The sequence below is a fragment of the Dermacentor albipictus genome, chromosome 1 (assembly GCF_038994185.2).
Source record: "Dermacentor albipictus isolate Rhodes 1998 colony chromosome 1, USDA_Dalb.pri_finalv2, whole genome shotgun sequence".
Taxonomy (NCBI): Eukaryota; Metazoa; Arthropoda; class Arachnida; order Ixodida; family Ixodidae; genus Dermacentor; species Dermacentor albipictus.
In genome coordinates this window covers 266,778,324-266,796,003 of record NC_091821.1, presented here as the reverse complement: position 1 = coordinate 266,796,003, position 17,680 = coordinate 266,778,324, and the positions used below count along the sequence as shown (strand labels likewise).

At 39.8% G+C, this 17,680-nt stretch overlaps 1 protein-coding gene across 2 annotated transcripts in view; it reads left to right on the top strand.

The window, feature by feature from the left end:
- mgl (low-density lipoprotein receptor-related protein megalin) overlaps positions 1-17,680 on the top strand; it is a 247,389-nt gene that overhangs the window by 216,240 nt on the left and 13,469 nt on the right. For both annotated transcript variants that reach the window (XM_065448860.1, XM_065448862.1), the window contains exons 51-64: positions 885-1,108; positions 4,443-4,718; positions 5,913-6,422; positions 6,521-6,779; positions 6,860-6,988; positions 7,609-7,785; positions 7,875-8,101; positions 10,752-10,997; positions 11,130-11,249; positions 11,353-11,475; positions 11,573-11,698; positions 11,780-12,034; positions 12,129-12,268; positions 12,520-12,678. In XM_065448860.1, coding sequence (XP_065304932.1) covers positions 885-1,108; positions 4,443-4,718; positions 5,913-6,422; positions 6,521-6,779; positions 6,860-6,988; positions 7,609-7,785; positions 7,875-8,101; positions 10,752-10,997; positions 11,130-11,249; positions 11,353-11,475; positions 11,573-11,698; positions 11,780-12,034; positions 12,129-12,268; positions 12,520-12,678 — 2,971 coding nt within the window. The remainder of the gene's footprint in view (positions 1-884; positions 1,109-4,442; positions 4,719-5,912; positions 6,423-6,520; positions 6,780-6,859; positions 6,989-7,608; positions 7,786-7,874; positions 8,102-10,751; positions 10,998-11,129; positions 11,250-11,352; positions 11,476-11,572; positions 11,699-11,779; positions 12,035-12,128; positions 12,269-12,519; positions 12,679-17,680) is intronic.

The following is a 17,680-nucleotide window of genomic DNA, read 5'->3' as shown; positions in this document are numbered from 1 at the left end:
GTTCCATATTTAGAAGAGGGCATCTTAGAAATATATACACAAAAACATTACTGTTTTTCTACAGAAGCTCATATATAAAATCCCGTGCTGCTTTCAGCTTGGAACTAAGAGCCTTGAATAGTGGCTGCTTTTCTGCATCAGCTATGCAAGACGTTGCCATCACAAAATACATTTAAAATTTTGATGACGTGTGAACTTGTCCGATTCACTAAACACCAATTTTTGAGTTGGTAAATTTTGGATTAGCATGCACTTTACCTTCTCAGCAAGCTTGCAAATGTCAGCATTTTTTTTATAGTGCTTTTTGATATGACCTAGTGGCCACAAAGCAAGAACACCTTTATTCACAAAGCGCACACATTTTATAGGCAGGTGTGACGTCACACATTAGATAGTATCAGCGCAGTTTGCATGCGCTGCACGTTATCACACTTTTAATTCATGACAGCAGTTAAAAGCTCAAAACTGGGTTTGCTGTGTGTGTCCTTTTCATTGCACCATTGTAATGTCATTGTGTTGTCGTGGTCATCCCAAGCTAGCACTAGCTTCATCCATACTATATAGCAAAAAAAAATGAAACTTTGTCCACCACCACAACTGAGGATCAAACTCAAGCTCGTATGGCAATGTGCAGTTCGGAGCTGGGTGCACTAACCATAAGTTATCACACGACACTCATGCTCAGCAATTTGTGCAATTTATGTGGGAGTGGGTGTAATGGCATGTGTGCGTGTATTTTAGAGGCCATTGTGTGTATTACACAATGTCATTGGCTGATTTTTAAAGTTTTATGTGCTTTCTGTCCAGACATGTGCAATCATGCAGGTGGCAGTGGTTATTTGGAAGCTTACTAAGTCTCGTTGTGTCCTCATATTAAACTGCAGGTGCCCCAATCACCGTTGTATTCCAGCAACATGGCATTGTGATGGAGATGATGATTGTGGTGATGGTGCTGATGAACCTGAAGATTACTGCAAAAGTGAAAAGCGAACTTGTTTTGGAGACCTATTTACGTGTGATAATGGAAACTGTGTACCAAGGATTTACATCTGTGATGGTGACAATGACTGCCTAGATAACTCGGATGAAGATGCCCGCCATCAGTGTGGTAAGCTTTGCTTTGTTAAGGCAATGCTTTCAACTGTGAAGTGTTGAGCTGTTGATTGGAAACTAGTTTAATTTCCTACGACCGCACATAGTTGCAGTTATTAAACATATTTCGTTTTTGAAAACAAATCCAACTATGTGGCTGATCTAGTGACACCCAGGTAATAAGTTTGCATTGCCTTTTTTCTAATAATATCACAGAAAAAGCGTAAAGAAACACATCTTGTAGCGTAATGTAAAGTCATATGTGCTGTTTTCCCATTGATATACAAATAAGAGCCTTAAACTAGCTTACCTCTTGTGAAAAGCTACATCTCATTTTAACAAACAAAGGGGTGCTGTGAAGTGATCAGCCATCAGGGCAGCTGCCTTTAATAATGTCTATGTGCTCATTTCCACGTCCTTTCGGCAACGTATCTCTCTTGCTGTTTCAGCATATAGATCTGCACACACATTTATGCATGTGGATACACACAAGCAACATAAAGTAGTATCACCTGTTATGTGTAATTCGGTATTTAATGTGGCGTCTTGATGTGACCAGCTCCCAAAATATGCCCACTATGTAAGACTGTTTCTGTGAATCAATCATGCCAGTTACACTGATGGGCAAATCTGGCAAGGGAAATGAAGGGTCTTCTTTGATTTTGCTGCTTGTATGTCATTACAACTTGCTTGCACACACACATGTACACTTGCAGATGTACGCTTGTACCTGTACACACTATTGAAATTAAGACACTGCCTGCAGTGGCCAGTTGACCACCTGCATATCTTTCTGATAGGGTGTGCATATATGTACTGTCAATTTGAAATTAAACACAAGAAGGAAAAAACAAACAAGGCAATGCATTTCCTTTTCCAAGTTGGCCATTATGCAAGCTAATGGTGCAGTTCCTTCAAAACTGCAGACTTTTGGTGCTATAATTTGTTTAATGGCCACTTCCTCCAAGATGTCATATCTCAAATTTCATGTAATTTCTTTCAAGTGTAATTCTATTCCAGCTTCCCTGTACACACACATTCCCACTGATTCTGATTAAAAATCACCATTTTCAAAGTCCATTAAAAGCAATGTTTTTCTGACTTGTACGTACTTTATGCACAGAGTAGGGTGGTTTCAGAAAGTTTATGATATGGCGAAAATGGTAAAATGTTTTACAAACAAAGCCTCATTCCCCAGCATGACTCAGTGGCTAAAGCTTTGTGCTGGTCATGGCTTTGATTCCTGGTTGCAGTGGCCACATCCCAAAGGGGGCGAAATGAAAACACATTTGTATACTTAGATTTAGGTGCACATTAAAGAAACCCAGGTGGTCAGAATTCATCTGGGCCCTCCACTTTGGGATCCTTCATAACCCACTGCTTAGTTTCAGATAATAGACCTCACAAAATAATTAAAACAGAGGCTCAATGACATCTGTTTTAATGTTTATCTTGTTTTTATATTTGTAATGTGTTATCATCAAGCCCTAGCTCAAAATTTTTCAAACAAAAGTATAGACCCTACTGCAAAAATGCCTTAATTTTTTTCCGGTATGGTGTACCTAATAAACAGTTTGTTATAGAACATTCTGCTACAGGGTATGTACTTTGTACTAAGTAAGCCAAACCTCAATATAACGAACTTGAGTGTAGAGAATTATTGGATATAACAAAGTAAACAAAATATTTCTCACTGATATCAGCATGTAGAGAATACGCTAATAACCAGGAATGTGCAAATAGTAATTTTTGATACAGAATGAAATTTGAGTTTAATTGTGTGAGAACCAAATTTGAACCAACATCAAATACTGTTATTCTCTTATTGTGATAGCAATTATGTGGCTACTCCAGGCACATTTCCACTGTCGATGTCGCTGTGATGCTGCGTATAAAGTCCAAGTGCGATAACATTGCGGCCGCACGTCGTATGCGGTGAGTGCGAGTGAAAGCGTGCGACAAGGTACTAATGATGGTGGCCCACTCTCGCACACGTAAGGGAGGCAGGCATAGAGGAAGCATGTCATGTTCCATTGCACGTAAGGCACGGGGAGGAGGGGGCAGTTCTGCTCCAGCGGCAGCTGCCTATGGCGCCGCAGATTGCGGCCACACAGGCCCTATCTTGAAAACGATCTGTGATGGGGACAGAGTGCATCAAGTGCTGATACCTTAGTGTGGGCTGTGTTCTTACCGCTCAGTTCATGTTGAAGCGAGAGGCAGCACGCAGGTCAATTCACTCACTGCCGATTCCACACTTCCTCACGCCAGCATTTTTGAAAGCGAGCTTTCACGGTCAAGTGTGATGTGTTCGTGTTTGCTTGTGCGTGCTTGATGCCATGATAGTTCATTTAGTTATTAAGTGAATGTTTACAGGTTTATATTGCCGATAAAACTACTTACTTCGTATAGCTGACGAATAATTTGCTATCATAATTGATGCTTCGCCTTTCTGGCGAAACTGCAAATAATTTTAAGTTGTCAAATAAAGAATAGCCATTTTCACCGTTAATATTAAAACAGTGTTCACATCTTAGTATTAAAAATGTTAGCAAGTTTTTGCCTTTACATTGCACATTATCAAGCATTGTTTATTAAAGGCACAAAATGAGCATCAGGTACAAATAAACAGTTCACATACCCAGAACTCTTAGGAGAGTGCGAATGATCACAGTTTGAAAGGAAGTCTTGCTCCCTGAACGATGTAGTGTGCTTTACTATGCAACTTCTCATGTTTTGATTCTGGTATGGCTGCCAGGATGAAATTTATCATACTTTTATACTACAATTTTATGTTTGATAGCACACACTTCATGATTTCAAATATTCAAATACCACTTGAAATATATCCCTATTTATGAGTAGTGACTATTCGATTCAAATACCAAATTGAATAGAGCATTATTTGATTAGTTGTATGAGAGTTTTTAATATTCACGCAACTCTACTTAATATAAATATTGGGTCTAACAGAGGTATTTTCTTCATTTCATTCTCTGTATAAGCGAACTCCTGCACTTACACCAACACTCGTAATCATGCTCATGAGCTCATATGTGCAGCTTACTTGCTAAGCATGATGACCTGCTTCCTCTGTATCATAACTGATAGGGGCGCTGCTGCATGTTTGTTATATCATGCCCTACTGCTTATACTTGTATAAATTTGAATTATTTTACAAGTATCATGTGTGTTTTTGACAAAAGCTAAAACAGTGGCTATATTTGCTTTGTTGTAACTTTTTTGACTTGGTGCATTGCTAACTCTTGATTACAAAAATCTGAAGAAAATACAAAGTCATTATTTCTGCTGTTTTTGACAGTTTATTTAACTATTTTGTCACAATTTTACAGACACCCGTGAATGTGATCCTGAACGAGAGTTCAAATGCACCCAGAATAAACAGTGGGGACGAGCTACTTGTATTCCAAAGCGTTGGGTATGCGATGGAGACCCTGACTGTGTAGATGGTGCTGATGAGAATACAACTGCACACAACTGTCCGGCACCCGAGCCTTGTGACCCCGAGAAGCAGTACCAGTGCAAGAACCAACGCTGTATAAACAAGGACTGGGTGTGTGATCATGACAATGACTGTGGGGATGGCTCTGATGAACCTCGCAATTGTAGTAAGTCCTTGTGCTTCTTTCATAGCTAACTATGTTAAATGGGCACATTTAAGTGCACAATCCTTGTAAGGCCCACCTTTCAAAGATTTCTAACTGGAAGAGATTAGAAATATTTTTTTATTCAGGTATGAATTCCAGTCGGAACGTATTGTTGGTGTAGTTGGTTCATGATAGTAGAAAACGGTGCCAGAGAACATGATGGTCAAAAAAGGAGATGGGGACGATTGCAAGGCACTTGTGATCATCCCTGTCTCCTTTCCTTATCTGTCGTGTTCTCTGGCACCATTTGCCACTGTAAATTCTACCCATGAATTATTGCATGAGCTTGAGAAAAGAATCTTTTAGTCTATAAGATTTCGGAAAAATATGCATCTATATATTCAATGTGTTATATATTCAAAAAGGAGGAGCTAAATTGGTGCTGGGATTTCGTGCATCTGATCAGTTTTCAAAAACATAATTGGTCTCATTCTGTAAGGATATCATGCATGGTGTGCATAACAAAGTACAAACCACGTCACAAAATTTTTGTGCACAAACTAACAAACTAGCTTGAGCATACAGGTATGCTCACCAAAAGGCCTTCTCAAAAGTGGCACCAAGATCAGTCATAGCATATGTAGCTATCATTTTGGAGCAGCATCATTAGCATTTCAAGTGGGTTGCAAAACACTGTTTTGGTCCTTGTTTTGGTAATAACTTCATACTGCATTATTGGTTGTTTGTGGTTGATATCAGTAGCAGCACATGTATACATTTTGCAAGGGACTTTACCAAGGAAGTTTGTGCATACTGGATCTAGTTGCCAGGAACACTTAGTCAAAACTGGCCACACCACTGCGTACTTCAGTAAACGCTGAAGAAACAATTTGAAATGAAGTCATCTCATATTTATCATTAATATGTCTATGTATGTGCATGTCCTATGTTAAATAATGAGCCAAGAAAATTCTGTAGAAAGGATTGATGCTTGGGCATACTTTTAGTGATAGTGTAGGTGAGCATAACATTTAGCTTCTGCTTGTTTATTGAAGCATTATGGTACTGAATGTTATTGTGCGTTCAATAAGGATGTACTTAAATAAAGCTGCTATTATGTAATGAATGACTGGGAAGGGAAAGTAAAGTTTGATATTTAAATATTTCTTAGCATTTTCATGCTAATCATGCTAATAATTTTTCTTCTTTCATCAGCATTCCGAAACTGCTCATCAGAGGAATTCACATGCCGCAATGCAAAATGCATCCGCAAGTCTTACCACTGTGATGGTGAAGATGACTGTGGCGACGGCAGTGATGAACTAGAAAAAGACTGCAAAAAGGAGGAGACAACTTGCTCAGGTGCACAGTTCCGGTGCAAGAGTGGACAGTGCATTCCATACGAACGTGTGTGCAACAAGCAGCAGGATTGCTCAGATGGCTCTGATGAGCCTGCACACTGCAATGTCGATGAATGTGCCAAGGTGGAGCTAAATCAGTGTGAGCACAAATGTGTCAACACACTGACTAGCTTCTACTGCGAGTGCAATGAAGGCTATGAGTTGCTCAAAGATGGCAAGGCTTGTGCTGATATCAACGAATGTCAAGTCAAACCTTCAGTATGCAGTCAGTACTGTGTAAACAGCCCTGGTTCCTACTTCTGCAAATGCAATCAAACCTACTATGACCGTGAGTTTGATGGCCATACATGCAAGCGAAAAGATGGTAAGCTTTAACTGTTGCATTGCAGTAGCACTTGTTTCTTCTTTCTTTTTCTTTTTTTTCAGCCCTGACACCAATTTATGGTTTTTTGATCATTTCAGATGTTGTGCCTTGGCTCATCTTCAGCAACCGCTACTACCTGAGAAACACTAGTCTTGATGGCACCTTATACAACTTGGTGAAAATGAATTTACGCAATGTTGTGGCAATTGACTTTGACATTCGAGAAGGAAGAATTTACTTCGCAGACGTTGGAAACAAGACAATCCAGAGAATTTATACAAATGGCTCTGGAGAACAAGTACTGGTACGACATGATGTGCACGGTCTGGAGGGGCTGGCTGTTGACTGGATCGGGAGGTAAACGCAGTGTCATTTGTTGTGGGCTCAATAACATTTTAAGTGCAATGTTTGAATCGAGTTATTTTTTTTTTTTTCAGGAAAATGTACTGGCTGGATCGTACAAGCAAGCAGATGTATGTGTCAGAGCTAGATGGTACCAGCAGGAAAACTATATTGCCAAAGGGCATTTCAGACCCGAGAGCCATTGCTGTTCACCCTGGCATTGGGTACGAAACCTAGTGTTTACTCAGTTTCAAATTTTTATATGTGTTTGTAGGATGCATTCACTGGAGACCACTTTCGAAGCAGGATCAAATTGTTTATAGAGTAACAATAACCTTCGAGGGCGTAAACCTAAATGTCTTAATATTTTGCTAAGCTGCACTGGCATTTCTGTAGTAGAATTCCAATAATCTGAGATCAGTTGATTCAACTTTTATTGAACCTTTGGAATGTCTTGAACCAATTCTATTTTTCCTTTGAGGTCAAATTAACAGAAGGTGACTGTAAAAGTAAATAAAATGTGGTGCTGTATCTATAAAATATAAGGCTTTACTGCATGCATACTACAAGCAAAATAAGACTAAGTCATGGTGCCTCTGTGATCATATTTAGCAAGTACTTTTGTATAGTTGTACTAAGAAAGGAAAATGAAATTCATTGCATCTGTAATCTGCATTGATTATGATGCAATGTGATATTGGGTAGTGTTTATTACTTGCATTAAATTTGAGTGAAAGCAACTGCAGATATGTGTGTAAGCTGGAGGTAACATATTGTAACATTGTTATTTTGCAAGATTGGCTGTACGCGCATGTTGGTAATGTTGGTTATTTTGTCTCTTCAGGTATCTCTTCTTTACTGATTGGGGCCACCATGCTTTCATTGGTCGCATCGGTTTGGATGGAACAAACTTTACTCGTATTGTGTTGTATGAAAACAAACTCGTCTGGCCAAATGCTCTCACAATTGACTACTTCAGTGACAAACTCTTCTGGGCAGATGCGCATCTCGATTACATCGAGTGAGTGGCCAGGCATCATTTCTCCTCACTGTTCTCAAGGGACATCCATGAAGCTTGCATACTGATAGAGCATCTTCCTTCTATGACAGGTTTTCTGATTTGGATGGCAAAAACCGGCACACCGTGCTTCAAGGACGTACTGTTCCACATGTCTTTGCCCTGACTGTATTCGACGACTGGCTTTTCTGGACAGATTGGAACATGAAGGGAGTGTACAGGGCCCACAAGTTCACTGGGGAGAAGCTGCAAGTCTTGCGTAACACATCGCACCGTCCCTACGATATTCATGTTTACCACCCACTGCGCCAGTTGCCTTGTGAGCATCCATGCTAAACTCTCTTTTTTGGTTTGGGCTGATCAGAATTGTGTAAAACGATAATTGTGTGGTGAGGGATTGAGAATGCTGGCATAATTTTTTGGTGCAAATAATACATTAGAACCTTGCCAATAGATTCTTTGTTGACATGTTTCCTGGTTATAGCACTATTGAAAGTGCAGTTCTTATACATTAACTCTTCTATATTGCAATCTCCTTGATATGTTTCCTGGCTACTATGTGTCATTTTACCCAGTGCAGTGTCTCAGTGGTAATGGCATTTTGACATTGAGCGTGAGGTGGTCTAGACTTCGATTACTGACTCCAGCAGTGATGTTCCAAAGGGGGTGGAATGCTAAGTCACCCGGCCACGTATCAAGCTTGAGTAGTGTGTACAAGAAATTCAGAGGAGCAAGATTATTTTTGAGCCTTCCACTGTGGCACCTCTCATAGTGCCTGTGTTGCTTTGCAACATTTAAGACCCATCACTCAATCATGTTTTGTTTCTGCAGTTCTTTAAAAAATGCATTGGACAGGTTACGCTGTTGCAATAAAAGTTAAGTACATAAGCTGGTGCATAGATTTTGGCAGCTTAAAATAGTAAATAATAGGTTCACAATCAGACAAAGTCTAACAGGAGGAACTTTTCTTTTGATTTTATGAAGTAATGGTAATAAACTGAATAAAGGTTACTATGTGCATTGTAATCTTTAGACAAACTCTGTTAAGCTGAATTTTCTCAGTTGTACAGTTAAGGTTTAGTTTCTCATATATTTAACTGCATTTCTTTCTAGTAAGCCTAAATGATTTCAAAGGTACACCTGTGAACAAAAGTATATGGACCAGGTATAGTGCGATAAAACATGTTTTCTTCGCTGTCTATTTGTAAAAAGATCAAGCAACAATTATAATTCTTAAGTAACAAAGGCTATTCCGATACAATAATGTTGGCTCAAAAAACAACAAAATTGGTTGTTTGAGCAGCAGCTTTTTTACTCAATGGCAAGGCACTCTCTGAAACTTTATTATTGAGGTAGAGATAACGGCCTTCTTTTATATGCAGCTTTCTTCACCTCATATACTAAGAGAAAGAAGCAAAAGAAAGTGTGTTTTCCCGTTTTATATTAACATATTCTAACAATGTTTAGATGCAGTTTTCTCATGTCACAATATGGTTAGTTTTCACTTTTCTGCCCAGTCCTTTAGCCTACAAATTATTTTGTATCACAATTAAATTTTGCATTCATGCTTAAAAATGTGCATGGGTCTGTGTTTTAAACATTTTCAGATGCATACTTAAAAAAAAGAACACATTGTCATTGAAGAGGTCTGAAAAGAAGGCATTCAGAATTTTGAATTTTTTTTTTTACATATTTTGAGCACATTCTAATTTCTCAATTGCAATATGTGCTAATGAAAGAACAAAATAGGCTTTGCGTGGTGGTTGTTAGAGAAGATTGCCATGTAAAAGAGTGTGCACAAAGAAAGCACAATAGGTCGCAAAGAAAACTTATAAAATCTAGATTAAAGGACTAGTGACATAAAATTTTTGATGTTTCTCTTGTCTTTCTGTTTTTTTTTTTTGCAATAATGGCAGTTTTAGAGAACTGTACATAAATCTTGCAAAAAATACTGGTAAAGGTCAGAGACTAAATAATTTACTATATTGGACTTGTTTCAGAGAACCAGTGGTGGTTTCTGTACGCAGGAGGTAGATATGCGTTGTGATACATTGGTTCACTCTGTTGCTGCTGTTGAGTCGCATTCTGCTGAGTGCGACCAAAGGAGAGATGCACAGTGCTGTTGTTTAATACTTATTATTTTATTATGGGCAATGTCATGGTACCTAGCCTTATTGCTACATTATGTCAGCAAACATTGCTTTGTCGAGACATCATGATAATGTCAACGATGTCAGATCTACATTTAGATACCAACTTCAGTATCAAATGACAATACTATCTTATTTTTCTCAGCCTTCTTGCTAAGTACCTTTTACACTAGAGAATCATTTTGTAGATTCTCTAAAACTTTGAAAATATATGTCAGTACTTATTTAAAATAAATTACAGCTTTGAAATAGTGAATAAAGCTGTCACTGCCTTAAGCTTGATAATTCTAGCTTTAGTTGTAAAAGATGCCTTCTGAGGTCCATCCCTCTTAATGGAGTCTAATGTATCAGTTTGGAATGGGTATACTATACCAATGACTTTCGAAGAGAGACACTGGATAGTTGCTGTGCTAGCCCAGTGGCTATGGCATTGCGCTGCTGAGCTCCCGGCCACAGTGGCTGCATTTTTCTGGGGGCAAAATGCAAAAACCCTGATGTACTTATATTTAGGTGTACATTAAAGAACTTCAGATGGTAGAAATTAATCCAGTCTTTTACTATGGCATGCCTCATAGTCAGATCATGATTTTGACACTTAATGCCCCAGAATATAATTTTTAATTTTTTAGACACTTGCTTTTATGAAATTAAGGTGACCTTCAGACACCAAATTTTAATATATTTACCTAATAGATACTGTTGTTAATGAGAAGTCAGCCGAGAGCATGGAACCTTGAGGTGGAATGCAGAGCAATGTAATTCAAGATCCTATGAAAGGAAAGATTTCCAGCTAATTCTTGCACTTTTCTCTTTCTAAAGATCCCAATCCATGTGGCAAGAACAATGGTGGCTGTTCACACCTATGTCTCATTTCTCCTGGAGCCAGCAGCTTTCGCTGTGCCTGTCCAGACAACTTTGTGCTGCTGCCTGATGAAAAGACATGCATTGCCAATTGCACTGAAGGCCAGTTTCGGTGTGGTGGCTCTGATGACCGCTGCATTTCAGTCTTTTGGAAATGTGATGGAGAGAAGGACTGTCGAGATGGCTCAGATGAAGTGGGATGTCGTAAGTTTTAGATCTATGTATATATGTTTAAATCCTGAACAGTCATTGTATTGCTTTGGCCTCTTGGAAAGCTCAGTGCTTGTGAGCCAAAAGCACGTACAGTGATGGAAAAATTACGTTTAAAATTTTCAGCCGCCTTCTCCTGCAAGAAGGGACAGTTCCAATGCCATAACAATGCCACTTGTGTGCCAAGGATTAAGATTTGCGATGGCCATAATGATTGTGGGGACCAGAGTGATGAGAAGTTCTGTGGTGAGTGATGTCTGAATATTCCTAACCATTACAGTACTGTCTAGATTTAGTTACCTCTAGTTTTTGAGTTGAACTACTAATGTTTCCTTGATTTTTTTCCCAGGATATCCTTGTGGGGAACATAACTTCAAGTGCCAGAACACTGGTCGATGTGTTCCAGTTTCTTGGCAGTGTGACGGTGACAATGACTGTACAGATGGTTCAGATGAAGATCCTGCCATTTGTCGTAAGTGTTTTTAGTTTGCGTACTATAATTGAAGTGCTTTCAGCATTGCTGTGAAATTAGTAAACCGCACATGCTATACCTTTAAAATTTTTTGCAGATCACCAAGAATGCAACACAGACACACAGTATAAGTGTAACAATGGAAAATGCATACCAAAATTATGGTACTGTGACTTTGATGATGACTGTGGTGATAATTCAGATGAGCCAGCACACAAATGCCGTAAGCAGCTGCTTGCATGAGTTACTGTGAAAATTTCTGCTTTTATATTAGCTAGTGTCTTAATGCTACTTCACTTTGCAGGAAACCGCAACTGTACTACTGGTTGGCAAAAATGTCCCTCCGTGAACAACTATCGGTGCATACCTACCTGGCTTTTCTGTGATGGAAAAGATGATTGCCGAGACAATTCTGATGAGACAAGCCCTGAATACTGTCCAAAATGTCACGAAACTGGTGATTTTAAATGCAGAAATAACCGCTGTATTCCTTTGCGTTGGCGGTGTGACTTTGAGGATGATTGCGGGGACAACTCTGATGAGGATAGTACAATGTGTGGTGAGCATGAGCATGATTTAGGTTACAAAAGTGCTGCTGTTTTACAATGGTCATGGTTTCCTGGTGACAATTACCTAACTTTCTGACTTTCTAGCTGAACTCTACAGAGATTGCTCAGAAAGCGAATTCCAATGTGCAAACAAGAAATGTATTCCATCAAGATGGCGGTGTGACCATGACAATGATTGTGACGATGGAAGTGATGAGAAGGACTGCTTGAATTATGAGTGCAAGGTAATGACCATCTCAGAGACACTTTCTTGACACTCAAACAAAAATGCTGGGCTAGTTGGTTATAGTTATTGTGAAACATGAGTTACAGGCACGAAATTTAGATGAGACAAAGCAAAGATATACACAGAACAAATGCCATACTGGAATTTGTCCTGTGTATACTTAGCTTTGTCCCATCTAAGTACGGTGCCAGTAAGTCTTGCTCTTAACATTAGTTAACATTAGTTAACAGTGGTTTTGCTTTTCTTCAGGAAAATCAGTTCAAGTGCAACAGTGGACATTGCATACTCAGCAGACTTGTTTGTGATGGCAACAAGGACTGCCATGATGTCTCGGATGAACAGAATTGTCCGACACGAGTGCCTGGTGGACTGTATTGTCAGGAGAACATGTTCCAGTGTAACAACACTGTAAGTTTCATACATAACCAACTGCCTATGGTGGTTTCTTTTATAGGGAGTATTTGGAGCGGACTACATGTCTTTTTCACATAACGGTAGTTTGAGCTTTTGCTAATTTTAGATAGTGTTCAACCTTGTTTTTATGCAGTCATGTTCAAAAGTCCTGAAAGGTGCTCATGCATTCCTAAACAAATTAGGACTATTAATTTGGATTTCAAATTTTGCCATTTGCGTAATTCAAACTAAATTCAATTGCTGGAAGTTCAATTACTACTACTGCTGGTTTCATCAAAGCCATAGACCATGCTTAAGTCAACCTAAAGATGCTGTGTACCAGTTATAAAGCAAATTGATTTAGGAAATGGGATTTCACTCCACCACGTGGCAGCATCATCATCACCAGCTTGTTACTGCAACACTTCGAAGTTGACACTTGCAAAGCCATATTTCTGAAAGTCAACTTTGAAGTCTCGCAACTCTTGTTCTGGGGTAAACAAAACCAGAAAGTTGTCTTATTGGATTCCTAAATCATGCAGAAGCCATTGATACTTGGTTTAGTGGCATCGTAGGAATTGATTTCTAAAATTTTCCAGGAAATTAAGTACGTGCATAAAATTAGAACCAAATTTGATAGACGAAAATGGACCTCATATTCAAAATAAACAAATACACTTATGTATATCTACAACCTTTCAGTACCATAACTCTAAGAAAAAAAGACTTTTTTTCTGAGACCAAACTCCCCATCAAGTTGTTGGATGTTAACCAGCAATTTTCAATTATATACTATTGGTGATTATCATAGTAGGTTCTCACATCCGCTGCCATAAATGATCTACTACCAAAAAATAAAAATGGTAGGCGGCCATAATTTTTTACTTAAATTTCGCCACCAGCATGACATTATCGCAAAATTCAGCACAAAATCGGACACATTTTCTTAGACTAGATAAAAACAAACGCTAAGGACCATGTTTGCTCCCACAGAGCCAGAAATATATTCGATTTGTTTCGAATATTCGTATACAAACGAATATCCGAAAATTCTCGAATATCTATTTCTTGAATCGAATACGAATATTAAAAATATAATATTAAATAATATTCGAAATTTTTTAATATTCGCACACCCCTACCTAAAATGTGTTATCGAGGAACATATCTTGGAGGTTCAAGGGTGATACTGGTGCATGCAGTGAGATGGTTGTTCACTTTGTTCAGTAAAATTGAAACCAGATAAGCTGATGACCGGTAAAAATGATAAGTGCAAAGAGAAAAAATGCATCATATTTGTGGTGCCCGAGTATGCATATTGAGAAGGCATTCTGTTTACTGTGAAACATTTCTTAAAAATTCCGGAAAAGATTTATTATAAAGAGGTATGCATATGAAAGGTAATGTTCACTAGCCTGGCAAGAAAACAAGAATTCACGATTGGCAGTCAGCCTCTGGAATCTGTGCAAGAGTAAATTTATCTAGATCAATTGCTCACAGGGGACCCTAATCATGAGAAGAAAATGTACAGGACAATAAAAATGGGTTGGAGCGCAGACAGCAGGCATTACCAAATTGTGAAAATTGTGGCTGGCAGATTACCGCTATCCTTGAAAAAAAAGAAATGGAAAATTGCTGCATTCTACTGGTACTAAGATATGGGGCAGAAACTTTGAGGTTAACGAATAAGCTTGAGAACAAGAGACTGGAATATAGTGGTGTGGATTAGAGAGAAAACAGGGGTAGCCACTGTTCTAGTTGACACCAAGAAGAAAAATCGTAAGCCATTCCACTCTGTGAAGGTGGATGACCAGTAAAGCTGTGTAGCACACGACAAAGAGGTGATACAGAATTTTAAACAAAGGTACGAACACATTTATTGTCTTGATCAGTAGTCATTGTGATGAAAGGTACGCACACATGTTTATTTTCATCATCAGCATCATCATCATCAGCCTGGTTACGCCCACTGCAGGGCAAAGGCCTCTCCCATACTTCAACTACTGTACTTTTGTGGCCATGTTGTCCCTGCAAACTTCATAACCTCATCCGCCCACCTAACTTTCTGCCGCCCCCTGCTACTCTTCCCTTCCCTTGGAATCCAGTCCGTAACCCTTAATGACCATCGGTTATCTTCCCTCCTCATTACATGTCCTGCCCATGCCCATTTCTTTTTCTTGATTTCAACTAAGATGTCATTAACTCATGTTTATTCCCTCATACAATCGGCTCTTTTCTTATCCCTTAACGTTACACCCATCATTCTTCTTTCCATAGCTCGTTGCGTCATCCTCAATTTAAGTATAACCCTTTTCGTAAGCCTCCAGGTTTCTGCCCCATACGTGAGTACTGGTAAGACACAGCTGTTATACACTTTTCTCTTGAGGGATAATGGCAACCTGCTGTTCATGATCTGAGAATGCCTGCCAATCGCATCTGAGCCCATTCTTAAGCTTCTGATTATTTCAGTCTCATGATCCGGCTCTGTGGTCACTACCTGTCCTAAGTAGATGTATTCTTTTACCACTTCCAATGCCTCGCTACCTATTGTAAACTGCTGTTCTCTTCCGAGACTGTTAAACATTACTTTAGTTTTCTGCAGATTAATTTTTAGACCCACCCTTCTGCTTTGCCTCTCCAAGTCAGTGAGCATGCATTGCAATTGGTCCCCTGAATTACTAAGCAAGGCAATATCATCAGCGAATCTAAAGTTACTAACGTATTCTCTGTTAACTCTTAACCCCAATTCTTCCCAATCCAGGTCTCTGAATACCTCCTGTAAACACGCTGTGAATAGCATTGGAGAGATCGTATCTCCCTGCCTGATGCCTTTCTTTATTGGGATTTTGTTGCTTTCTTTATGGAGGACTACGGTGGCTGTGGAGCCGCTATAGATATCTTTCAGTATTTTTACATACGGCTCGTCTACACCCTGACTCCGTAATGCCTCCATGACTGCTGAGGTCTCGACTGAATCAAACGCTTTCTCATAATCAATGAAAGCTATATATAAGGGTTGGTTATATTCCGCACATTTCTCTATAAGCTGATTGATAGTGTGAATATGGTCTATTGTTGAGTAGCCTTTACGAAATCCTGCCTGGTCCTTTGGTTGACAGAAGTGTAAGGTGTTCCTGATTCTGTTTGCGATTACCTTAGTAAATACTTTGTAGGCAACGGACAGTAAGCTGATCGGTCTATAATTTTTCAAGTCTTTGGCGTCCCCTTTCTTATGGATTAGGATTATGTTAGCGTTTTTCCAAGATTCCAGTACGCTTGAAGTCATGAGGCATTGCGTATACAGGGTGGCCAGTTTTTCTAGAACAATCTGCCCACCGTCCTTCAAAAAATCTGCTGTTACCCTCCCAGCTGCCTTCCCCCTTTGCATAGCTCCCAAGGCTTTCTTCACTTCTTCCGGCGTTACTTGTGGGATTTCAAGTTCCTGTAGACTATTCTCTCTTCCATTATCGTCGTGAGTGCCACTGGTACTCTATATACCTCTATAGAACTCCTCAGCCACTTTAACTTTCTCATCCATATTAGTAATGATATTGCCGGCTTTGTCTTTTAACGCATACATCTAATTCTTGCCTATTCCTAGTTTCTTCACTGTTTTTAGGCTTCCTCCGTTCCTGAGAGCATGTTCAATTCTATCCATATTATACCCCTTATGTCAGCTGTCCTACGCTTGTTGATTAACTTTGAAAGTTCTGCCAGTTCTATTCTAGCTGTAAGGTTAGAGGCTTTCGTACATTGGCGTTTCTTGATCAGATCTTTCGTCTCCTGCGATAGCTTACTGGCATCCTGTCTAACGGAGTTACCGCCGATTTCTATTGCACACTCCTTAATGATGCCCATAAGGGTGTCGTTCATTGCTTCAACAGTAAGGTCCTCTTCCTGAGTTAAAGCCGAATACCTGTTCTGTAGCTTGATCCGGAATTCCTCTATTTTCCCTCTTATCGCTAACTCATTGATCGGCTTCTTATGTACCAGTTTCTTCCGTTCCCTCCTCAGGTTTAGGCTTATTCGAGTTCTTACCGTCCTATGGTCACTGCAGCGCACCTTGCTGAGCGCGTCCACATCTGGTATGATGCCAGGGTTAGTGCAGAGTATAAAGTCTATTTCATTTCTAGTCTTGCCATTCGGGCTCCTCCACGTCCACTTTCGGCTATCCCGCTTGTGGAAGAAGGTATTCATTATCCGCATAATATTCTGTTCTGCCAGCTCTACTATTAACTCTCCCCTGCTATTCCTAGAGCCTATGCCATATTCCCCCACTGACTTGTCCCCAGCCTGCTTCTTGCCTTCCGTGGCATTGAAGTCGCCCATCAGTACAGTGTATTTTGTTTTGACTTTACCCATCGCCGATTCCATGTCCTTATAGAAGCTTTCGACTTCCCGGTCATCATGACTGGATGTAGGGGCGTAGACCTATACGACCTTCAATTTGTACCTCTGATTAAGTTTCACAACAAGATCTGCCACCCTTTTGTTAATGCTATAGAATTCCGGTATGTTACCAGCTCTATCCTTATTAATCAGGAATCAGACTCCTAGTTCTCGTCTCTCCGCTAAGCCCCGGTAGGACAGGACATGCCCGCTTTTTAGCACTGTATATGCTTCTTTTGTCCTCTTAACCTCACTGAGCCCCATTATATCCCATTTACTACCCTCTGATTCCTCCAATAACACTTCTAGACTCGCCTCACTAGATAACATTCTAGCATTAAACGTTGCAAGGTTCAGATTCCAATGGCGGCCTGTCTGGAGCCAGGGATACTTAGCACCCTCTGCTGCGTCGCACGTCTGACTGCCACCGTGGTCGGTTGCTTCGCAGCTGCTGGGGACTGAGGACCGGAGTTTGATGGTTGTATTCATATAGGAGGTGGTGGCCAATCCTGCTCTGGTGAGGGTGTGCATTACCAGTTCTGGTTACCGGGATCAGGCCGCACTCCAGACCTTTTTGTACAATTTTATCAACACGCGGATTTCTTTTTTTTTAATCCGGTGGAAAATT